Raw genomic sequence first — 11,558 nt, 5'->3', positions numbered from 1 at the left:
AGATGTGCCTCACCAGTGCTGAGCAGAGGAGAATAATCTGATCATTTTTGAAGGGCTCAATCTTTCTTTGCTAACCTTCAGAATAACAGCAGCTGGTATGAAGTCCCTGCAGCCTGTGGAAACTGTCTTCCCAACACATAGCTCATCCAGAATTCCCAGGCCTTAACATTTTCATTGGAACACAGCTTTTCTTTCCCACAAGAACAGGCACACTTCCAAAAACTTTATCTCACCTTTATATTTTCTTCAAAACAAGGCATTTGTATTTGTTAAAACAATAATAAGTCCCATGGCTTTTCTGAAACAGGCATATAAAGAAATACAGTAAAACACACTCTGGGATTTTAAAATTTGAAAGCCTTTCCCATGACAGATTAATAAAACGGTCTCAGAACAAACTGCTTCAAGACAGGGCACTCCTGACACCTCTCACTGGCCTCAGATAGTCCATTTCTCTGTACGAGCTTCCACGCTTTTGACCAAGCCTTCTCCCAAAACCTCAAAGTCCTCCAGAATTGCCTCCACGTTGGGAATGCACACTGGCTCGTTGTTCAGAGTTGTCATCATCCTTCCTTTCATGCTGGAGACCTGCAGGACACAAACATTGAGCAAATGGGAATACCCACTCAGGGCTGCTTTGCAATCTTTGTAAGCCCCAAGTGAGAGAAGCAATTTGCTCTCCCTATCATGACCAAACCCTGCAACACCATGACATCAAATTTTCTAAGCTTCACTTCTCAACACCATCAGTGCTCATTATCAGAGCTAATGAAGTACAAGACTGTCTCTTCCAGCATCTTTTAGAGCGTACCCTGGAGTCACAGTCCAAAGACCACATACGAAACAGAGAGAAGTAATGGCCAGGAGCATGGTACAGATGGGAAAAGTGTAAAAGTGGGTAGGAAAGTCTGTGCAAGCAGAGTAGATGGGGTATGAAAAAAGGACAACATAATGTTAAGAAGTGCCTGCGCTCTGCTCTGCTCCTTGGTAGGTCTCAAGGCCTCAAGAGAAACAAAGAGATATTTGCCTCCACCAGAGTTAAACCCCAAACTCTCATGTTTCATCAAGCCACTCAGCTCAGATGCAAGCATCTCCTTCTCATTTCACCACCATGAATAACCGGGTTTCACAACTGCAGCTAGGCTCAATGGCCAATACCCTCTGGCCATGAAGAGAGGGGAGATAAATCACCCACAGACTGACAGCAGAAGGGCCCAGGCTGCCAACGCTGAGCCATGAGTCAATGGTTTCTTTGCGTCTTTCCTTCATAGAAAGCAGCATGAGTCACTCCAGTGTGCCTCATACACAGTTTAACCACCCTCTTGAGTTTGCCATTCCACACAGTGTAGCTGGAAAATATCTCCATACTTTCACAGGACTCAGGCACTACAAACCTAGAAGTTGCCCCTCCAGCTTCTATCAGGTCGATTTGACTATGACTGTCAAACACAAAACCAGCGAAAGGGACAGCCAGGTGCATACATCAAACGTCTATGGCAAACAAGGCATGGTCCATCTCAGAGAAGGGGAACCAAAGAAGAGCAGATGGTACAGAGACCTCTGTTCTGAGCCATAATTAAGGTGCTGCAGCTTGACACACGTTTCTCTCTCAGCTCTGCTCATGACTAGGGGGCACTGCAGATACAGCCTTGTCCTGTTTTCACCCCTTCCAAAAATGGACAACGGTTTGAGCTCTATTTCCCAAAAAACCTGGGGGCTGATGAGAGTTAGACAAAGCAATTACAATGCAGGACAAAAAAGCACTCCAAGCTTTCAGAGCACAAAGGTAACAAACTTAGAGTCGAAAACTCACCTTAAAAGGCTGAGGCTGAAAGCTCAAAGGTTTCCATAAAACTGCAATCACTTCTCCACCATGCTTGTCATAGAAGAACAAGGCAAGATTGCTGAAGGCACTCTGTGTGGAAAACAGAAGTTGCATCAGACAAGGCAGAGCCCATCCCTGATTCAGCCTCCTTACACACAGAGGCTCCACACAAGCCAGGATCAAAACTTTTAAGTAGATTCCCAACAAAGAAAGCAACTTGCAGCCCACTGACAAGTCCTAGGTATCCCTTCCTGCCTCCTTTCCCCTAGTTTTGATGGAGACACTGCACTGCCTCCAAGTTTTGCATATAGTCCTTATTGTTGCCCACTTCTCCATCTCCTAAAAAGCAGAAACATGACCTAGAACCTCCCACAGGCTTCAAGAGAACCCAGAAACCAGCAGCCAGCCTTAGAACACTCAGCCCCTTTGGTGTCAACCCATAGAGTGTTCCTCACTATTATCCCCCCGTCTGTCACTACCAAGCTGCCTTATCCCAGTGTCCAACAGCCAAGTCCAAGGTTTCAGCGCATCACAGTTCAAGAGGCAGGCCCTGCCCAGCAGGCAACGCTGCTGCAACGTTTTGATACGTGGCAGCAAAGAACAAGCCTCCATTCAAGGACCTTTCACTGGAGGCCAGCATCTCCTGCTCTGCAGTATCAAAGCTCCTTCTTCCCCCCAAATAAACCTTAAGTATGCTGTCAGAACACAGGGTCCTAAAAGGAAACACACCAGCAGAAGTTAAGTAGCAAAGTCGTGTGAGGCACAAAGAGATGGCAAGCTCTGTGAAGCACTGCAGAAGTCTCCCCTTTGTGCCCCTGGCTTTCAGCAGCTGTGCCAGACAGTAGCTCCTTTGGTAGTGCTGGGCAGCAGAGCTCAGAGATCTTGCATAAAAAGCTGACTGAAATCCAGTCTTGCTCTCTCGAAAATCCATGCCAACTGGACTGCCAGTGCTTCAAGAAGGCAAATGATGAGAACTGCATCAGAAGTAAACAATGCTGTGTGGAAGCAACTCTTTGAACCCAACAGGCCACCTGTGGCTGAGCACCCAACGTGCTGGTACCTGGAGATATGCATCCACAGAGCAGCTGATCAGCCAAGAATCTGCTCTTTGACACTACTTCATTTTGGAGTAAATTAACAGCAGACAATGGCACACGTCTACAAAGCTGAGCAAATGGCTCCCAGCATCAATACAGAACAAGTTTCTGCATATGGCCTTACCAGCTTTGGGAAAACCAGCTGCACAAAATGCAGACTCTCTGCTCCCTCATCAGCCTCCATCCCCTTAGTTTCCCCAGCTGCAACTTTGCCATGCTCTTACAAAGAGAAGTCTCTGCTGGCATCATTGTGTCATGACATTTTCATGAGGGTGTGCATTAAAAACAAAAAAAGAAATCATCAACATCAAAGGCAAGCTTGGAAGAGGTCTTGCATGGACATACCAGCATTGCAGTAGCAGAAAAAGGTGGATTGGGTTGGTATTACCAGTGATCCCACTGGGTGGAGTGGCATTTTAAGAGTAAAGACCTGATAAGCAGGGAGGGGTGGTGCTGTCTGCAACCTTCAAAGCCACATTTATGAGTATGGTCTTTAAAGTATCACTAGGAGGCCAACAAATTGGGAAGATTCTGAGACCTGCCAGGTCATCTCACCTCATGGGGTCTTCACAGGGGTAAGGCTGGTGAAGGCATGGTCATGCCAAACTGGGCAGATAAAACACAGTCTGAAAACACGCTGAGAAAGCGGCAGCCCAGCACTTCTCTGCTCAAAGTGGCAGGGTACACTCAGAACCCTGTCAACGCAGGAGACTTCAGCCAAAAGGCAAACAGCTGAGGGAGGGAAAGCACAAGGAAGGGAAGAAAGCTCAGGTCACGCTGACCTCCAGTGTGCACCTCTCTGAACCAAAGGGGAGCAGCGCATGTGGGAACTTGAAGCAGCCCCACTACTCTACAGGGCGAGGTCTCAACTGCAATATAATGCTCCCTACAAGAGAAAGATTTTTTTTTTCACCTTTTTTTTTTTTTTTTTAATAGGCATGTGTACCTGGACAGGAGCCTGAGGAGCCCTTCCAGGCACAGCTCATTTCCCAATAAAAACGCTGTTCAGCCTGATACCCAGCACCTTTTATCCAGACAGCAGGGAGCAGAGACCAGATGCTAAAAAGATAGCATCCAGTTCAAAATCCCAGTAAGGACAAGCTTCTGCACTTGTGCTACTCCTAGTGCAGCCTATATGACACTGCAATGGACTGGCCCCTCTGAGCTGCAGAGATGCACATTTAACTCTTGGGAAACTACTGCATTAAAAGGGTCTGGTGTATTAGTCACCACACTTATGTTTGTACAAAGGCTTGGGTAGTAAAAGCAAAGAGTTCACCTCCCTTTCCAGATCCCGTGCTCCATGCCCAATGCCACTGGGCTTGTCTGAACCTGCCGACACCTTCCTCAGGAGTGAAAAGGCCAAGAATGAACTCAATCCCTATACCCCTCTCAAGCTGCCCTACCTTTGGCTGCAGTTCAGCTTCAGACTCAGGGAAAGCTCTGTCCACTGAAGAAGACACCTGTCATCAGCAAAACCTACAGCTGACTCCAATCTTGCAAAGACAGAGGGGAACTGCAACTCAGAGTAACACATTGTCCAGTGAAGGAGTACATAGGGCCAGAAAGATTACTACCTCAAGGTCTGTAAGGAGACATCTGGATTGTTCAAATGAAAGTATGGAGAAAGGTGGCAAGTAAAGCAATACTCTGATCTAAACTGGGATTACCCCCATTGCAAGAAATCCATCCCAGAATCCTGAGGATTTTGGCTGATACATTTGCCAAGCCATTCTTCATGACATTTGAAAAGTCCTGGCAGTCAGGTGAAGTCCCTGGTGACTGGAAAAAGAGACTCATTACACCTATTTTTAACAAGGGTAGAAAGAAAGACCCTGCAAACCACCAATCTGTCAGCCTCATGGCTGTGACTAGGAAAACCATGAAAGAGATCATTCTAAAACTGATGCTAAGTCTATAAGTTTCCTATCCTTCCTACCCTAAGACAGGGAGGGGATTCCCAGCCAGTATGGTTTTACCAACAGCAAGTCACAGTATCACAGTATCACAGTATCACAGTATCACCAAGGTTGGAAGAGACCTCACAGATCATCAAGTCCAACCCTTTACCACAGTGCCCAAGGCTAGACCATGGCACCAAGTGCCACATCCAACCTTGCCTTGAACTGCCCCAGGGACGACGACTCCACCACCTCCCCAGGCAGCCCATTCCAGTGGCAGGCAGCCCATTCCAAGTCCTGTCTGACCGATCGAGTGATCGCCTCTCACATGGGGTGAGACAATCCCCCACACAGGTTAGGGGATTATTCAACTGAGAGCAGCCTTGCAGAGAAGGATTTGGGCAGCACCAGTGGATGAAAAGTTGGATACGAGGTAGGCAATTCCACCTCTGTACTGCACTCTGATGAGACCCCACCTGGAGTGCTGTGTCAAACTTTGGAGTCTTCAGGGCAAAGATGATATCAACCTGTTGGAGCAGGTTCAGAAGATGGCCACACAAATGATCAGAGGGCTGGAACACTTTTCTTATGAAAAAAAAGGCTGAGAGAGTTGAGGCTGTGCACCCTGGTAAAGAGAAGAGTCTGGGGAGACCCCATAGCAGCCTCTACTTAGAGGGAGGGTAGAAGCAAAAAAACAGCTATCAGGACAATGATTTTAGCAAGGCCCAGTGCAACAGAACACAGGGTAGTGATTTTAAACTTGAAGAGGGTAGATTCAGACTAAACAAGGAAGATTTTTTTTTTTACAGTAATGGTGGTGAAATGCCAGCACAGGTTACACCTTGAGTACTGTGTTCAGTTCTGGGCCCCCCAATTTAGGAGGGACATTGAGATGCTTGAGCGTGTCCAGAGAAGGGCGACGAGGCTGGGGAGAGGCCTTGAGCACAGCCCTACGAGGAGAGGCTGAGGGAGCTGGGATTGGTTAGCCTGGAGAAGAGGAGGCTCAGGGGTGACCTTATTGCTGTCTACAGCTACCTGAGGGGTGGTTGTGGCCAGGAGGAGGTTGCTCTCTTCTCTCAGGTGGCCAGCACCAGAACAAGAGGACACAGCCTCAGGCTGCACCAGGGGAAATTTAGGCTGGAGGTGAGGAGAAAGTTCTTCACTGAGAGAGTCATTGGACACTGGAATGGGCTGCCCGGGGAGGTGGTGGAGTCGCCGTCCCTGGGGCTGTTCAAGGCAGAGTTGGACGTGGCACTTGGTGCCATGGTCTAGCCTTGAGCTCTGTGGTAAAGAGTTGGACTTGATGATCTGTGAGGTCTCTTCCAACCCTGATGATACTGTGATACTGTGATACAGAGGTGGTAGGTGCACCATCCATCAAAACACAGGTCAGGTTGGACAGGGCACTGAGCAACTTGTTCCAGTTGAATATGTCGCTGCTGACTGCGCAGGGATTGGCCTAGAGGACCTTTAAAATGTCCCTTCCAAGTAAAACCATTCTCTAAGTTTATGATTAAGCAGCTCAGGCTGAAGTGTGGATTGTACCATGAGGCTCATTGCTAGTTAAGCAACAACACTGCTGTTGTTTAGGGGTGCGGTTCTTTGGCCTAACTATTTGTCCACCCAGTTTTTCAGTGGCTCTTACTTATACCTAGATATTGGGCTCATTGCATCACTGCTGCTGGAAAAAGAGGAGCGGTTTGGGGAGGTCTCTCCACCCAGAATGCACCTAGCAGCTCTTCCTGGTGCAAAAGCAGTTCAAGTGGCAAATACATCAACGTTTCCTCAGTGCTTAGAACATTTTAAGCCTTCATAGTAAGGGATCAGTGTAAATCCATATTAAAGCTTCTTCCAACAAATGACTACATTTGTGGTTAATACTTTAAGGTCCTTGTCATCCTACTGCAACCTGCCCTGATCCTAACAGTTTAGGTGATACAGACAGGTTTTCCTCATGCCCAAACAGAGCAAGAAGCATTGTAGAGAAAAGCAGGCAGGGATTTTTCCCTGTGCCAGGGAGATTTTAAAAGTAAAAGGAAACATGGGTGTTAAGCTTTGGGATGCAGATGGTAAAAGGTATTTCACACTACCCAAACTTTTCCACCTCAGCAGAGCCACATGCACATCCTTGTCCTGGAGGTTTGGGACAGCCCCAACACATTTTGCTAGATGTACTAGCAAATATACCCCATCCACCAATCCACACAAGACTAAGGTATTCAGATACTTCTTACAGGACAAATCCTGCAGAACGTCTGGAAAAGCAAAACCAACACAGAAGAAATACAGCCTCAACTACCCTGCCAGCTCACCCCAGGAGCACGAGGGGCTAATGCCTCACCAAGTACATTCGTGCCTGTATATCCACACACACACATGAACGCTCCTAATCTTGGGCACAACATGAAGAGTTATCACAGTAGCACCAAGGTTGGAAGAGACCTCATAGATCATCAAGTCCAACCCTTTACCAGAGCTCAAGGCTAGACCATGGCACCAAGTGCCACGTCCAATCCTGCCTTGAACAGCTCCAGGGACGGTGACTCCACCACCTCCCCGGGCAGCCCATTCCAGTGTCCAATGACTCTCTCAGTGAAGAACTTTCTCCTCACCTCCAGCCTAAATTTCCCCTGGCGCAGCCTGAGGCTGTGTCCTCTTGTTCTGGTGCTGGCCACCTGAGAGAAGAGAGCAACCTCCTCCTGGCCACAACCACCCTTCAGGTAGTGGTGTGGCTGTTTCCACAGAGAAAGGTTTCCTCCATTCTATGAGGCCCACCATGCTTTTTCAATTTGTCTCTGACTGTCTGTAGCTGCCATAGGAGGAGTTGCCCCTGTCAGTCAAAAAAAGAAAAGGGAACAGCCCAACCTGAAAAAAATTGCACCAGTTCTAGCTACATCCTGTAACCATAGCTTATACATCATAAAAGATGGAGAGTATTTAATGTCACTAATTCCTTCCTAACATGCAGTAGCAAGATTCTTCTTCCCACGGTACAGGAACGTGTAAGGGCTGTAAATCTTCCAGATATGTCTTGCCTGAAAGTGCAAGAAAAGCAAAACATTGTTTTAAGAGAGAAGGCTGCTTACAAGTAAAGGAGGAGGTATTTTCTTGCTCATCCACACAGGAAAGATCACACGTGTACAAAATGGACAGCTCCCCTACCAGCTCCTACAGGCATGTTCAGCCAGGGAAAGCTAAAATCCCAGTGAAAAGACAATGCTTTACATCCAGTGACCTACTGATACTAAAGACTTGATAAGAAACGTTAGGTCTTTCACCATTCTTTACAGACACGCAGGTGGGTGTGGCACAGGAACCTTCATCCACTTTTCCTTACCATAAGAGATCAGCTCTGCACCTCGGGGAGATCTGGGCTTTGTAAGTTTGATGGTGTGGCAAGCATACCCACAAGTCTGGTGGCCTCAGAATTGTCTGAAGGACAGCCAAGCCACCCTGGAACAAAAGCTGCACTATGCAAGCCTTTCTATGCCACATCCCCAGCAAACATCTGGTTGCTCTGCAGCCTGTCAGCTGCCATGACACAGACTGGCAGTCCCGCAGAGATCCACAGGGAGCCTCATTTCTGACACTTAGCTTAGGCTTGCTAGAGAACCCGCACAAGGACTCAACCCAAGGTTTGCATGCTGAGGTGCTCAGGAGCTTAAGTGGCACAGAAGCTGGTGATGAAGCTCAAGCTCCAAGAAAGCCCTTTGTGTGTAACATCTGGCACCTGCTTTCAGACAAAAGCTTCTGTCTACAAACCTTGTTAGCTGGACAGACTCCAAGAGCAAGCTTTTTCTATCAGATATGTCCTGGAATTGAAGAATTTCCTGTCTGAATCCCATGACCAACCTTTCACTTATAACCACAGCCTCCCAGTCACCTGAGCAACTCAATGAGACCAGCTCCTGTACCACATCTCCTTGGAGAAGGCAAAATTAAAGCAGTCAGGACCCAACACCTCCCCTCCTTTCAGGCACACAGTAAACCTCCAGCTTCAGAGTGCTCCTGCCTTGCTGACCCCTTAGATCTGAAAAGAACAGGGACCTCTCAGAAGCAAGCAGGTTGGACAGGAAAAAAGAAGGTCTCCTGGTTACTAGGCCAAGCATACTGGAGAAGATGCTACATCCTGTCCCTCTCAACTCAGTATGCCCACGCCCTTTTTCACACGGGAAGCTCAAAAAAGGACAGATGTTTCTTTTCAGCCCACAGAAGAGAACAAAATCCCACAGCACTGCTGCATGGCAGATGTCCCTTCATTGCTATAAACTCACCATGGCTGCACTGCCAGGCTCAGCTGCAACCCTGTTGCTCAGTTCTGTGTTTTGTGCTATAATTACTCTGACTCAAAGCCAGACAGTTCTGCATCCAAGTGCCTTCACATCCAAAAACCTCTTGTAAGGATTTACTGCTGGCTCCACACTGCTTTCCAGAATGAAATTCTTGCTAATCATCCCCCAAGGCTCTCAGCCTGCAGAATGAGGAGCAGCTGAACACCACTTAATGCAGCAAAAGTCAAGGGAAGAGAAATACAAGACATGAGAGGCTACCAACCAAAGCCAGATCAATGCAGAAAGCCAGTGCACAGGTCTTAGCTTAATCAACAGTACTGGTACACTGAAACAAAAAGTCAAACGATTTTTGATGAAGTAGCTTCTACTGAAGCTCAGCATCACTTGCTTCCTGGTGATCCTGCAATGCAAAGTCAGTTTTTGAGTCTTCCAAAAGGATATGAATACAGCTGACTTATCTGAGAACCACCTCTGATCTTTCCAGGAGAAGAAACACCTGCTTGCCCAGAAAGAGATATTCATCAGCCTCTTCAGGTCTGCCTGCCTCTGATCCCGAAGCTACAACAGACAAGTGAACTGGTACTGCAAGATACTTCCAATAGAATGGCCACAAGGGAACACAGACATACTTATCTCAGAACCTTCAAAAAGGGAAAAAGCCCCCCCAGGCAGGACTACTGAGGCAGATTTCAGGCTCTCTATCCCATACCTTACTCTTCAGAGAAAACTGTGACCAGTTCCTGCTCTGACCCCGCCAGAGCACCCTTTGTTTCAAATAACAGGAGACACCAAATGAATGCAACACTGCTTCCAACTAGGCAATGTGACCTTTGCTCATATCCATGGTTTCTTCATTGGGATGTTAGTATATTTGATTTAGGACTAGCTGCACTCTGTAACTCAAGCCCTATTCTGAGTCTATTATTACCTGTACTAAACAGGCAGTAAAAATGAAGACATTTGGATGTCATTACTGACTAGACTGATTAAGTCATAATTGCTTGAGGGATAATGAAAGCTACTCTCCAGGGAAGTCTCTGCACATTTCAATTCTAGAGCCATTTGCTCACATTGACTTGAAGTACACACAAAAAAATCCTAAACACTGCAACACACCCTGAAGAGTTTCCTGGCTGTCTCAAACAGCCATATATGGGGCCCTGAGCAACCTGATATAGCTGAGGTCTCTGTTCAGTGAAGGAACAGACAGTTGGACAAGATGACCTTTGAGGGTCCCTTCCAATCCAATGCCTTCTGTGATACTTGCTGCAAGCAATTAACAGCTTCTCGAAAGAGCCCATTCTCACAGGCTGCTCATTCAGCAGTCTTCAGCTCCTCCTGCCCCATCTCCTTGAGGGCTGCTTTTCCTTGACCCCTTCAGAGACTTGGAGGCTCCAATGCCAGACATACAGGCACCTTCAGCACTTTAGCAGCTGCTGACAGGCTCTGTACAATTCTAGGCCATCCTTCCAGCACAAGCAGAAGATGAATTTCAAGCTTAAGAATCTCCATTTCTCACCCAGATTTAGGTCTCTCGGTTCAGCACTACTTCTCCTCCTTGCACATCCTGAACCCAAGAAATCTCTCACTGTTTTTTAGTGTGTCTGCATGACCTCCAGCTCCTCAAATACCCTCCTTCTCAAAAGAAAAAGCACTAGCAATCTCCTCTTGACTTGTCCTGCCAGCTAAAACAGCAGTGTACAGGGAAAATGTGGGACAATTTCAAGATCTTCCTCAGTTTAAAGAGGTCTTGCCTGCATCCCTGTCTCTCAACTCCTAACCCCTCATGACTGTCCCAGCTTGCTGCGGGTGACAGGACTAAGCTTGCACCTTGGCAAACCTGGCAGCTCTGCTGAAGCAGCAGCAGAATCCTATGGGCAGAGGTCATCATGTAGTACAGGTGGCAGGCAGTTCAGGAGGTAATAACGCTGCACCCAGGGTGAGCGCCTCAGAAAAACCTTTGCAAGTCTTCTTGGCCTATGCCCTAAGCTACCTGAGGTAAAAGTGGAACTTGAATTTAAAGGGTCCAGCATCTTCCAGCCTGAAACAGAGTTTCAAGTCAGGCATCTCTTTTACAATGATTGCCAACCATTGTGACAAAGAAGCGTGAAAAATTCATGCCTTGAGACAGTTGACATTCAACAGAACCAGGGTTTGAGAAGCCTGCTCTATAGTCATCCCACTCTGCTGGCTCTGCCTTGAGTGGGGAATGAGGCTGGAGCCCTTCACAGCACCCTTCCTGCCAAAGCCAGCATACAACTCCTAGCTCTGACACTTAAGCACTTATGTTTAAGGGATGCTGGCACTCAAAAGTCAAACCAGGTTTTGTTAAAACGGTCACCACAGTCCCACCTCTCTGAACGCTGTCGTTTGACTGAGCTACCACACAAGTAGCTGGAAGAGTCAGAGAGGCAACACCATCACAGAACCAACCAGGTTGGAA

At 47.4% G+C, this 11,558-nt stretch overlaps 1 protein-coding gene across 1 annotated transcript in view; it reads right to left on the bottom strand.

Moving 5' to 3' along the window:
* Positions 1-223: 223 nt before the first annotated feature.
* NOL6 (nucleolar protein 6) overlaps positions 224-11,558 on the bottom strand; it is a 28,315-nt gene continuing 16,980 nt past the window's right edge. Inside the window, exons 25-26 of the mRNA XM_064140261.1 lie at positions 1,814-1,915; positions 224-588 (exon numbers count right to left, since the gene is read on the bottom strand). Coding sequence (XP_063996331.1) covers positions 439-588; positions 1,814-1,915 — 252 coding nt within the window. The 3' untranslated portion in view covers positions 224-438. The remainder of the gene's footprint in view (positions 589-1,813; positions 1,916-11,558) is intronic.

Source organism: Pogoniulus pusillus, chromosome Z (assembly GCF_015220805.1).
Source record: "Pogoniulus pusillus isolate bPogPus1 chromosome Z, bPogPus1.pri, whole genome shotgun sequence".
NCBI classification, from domain to species: domain Eukaryota; kingdom Metazoa; phylum Chordata; class Aves; order Piciformes; family Lybiidae; genus Pogoniulus; species Pogoniulus pusillus.
This window is presented reverse-complemented; position numbering and strand designations above follow the sequence as displayed.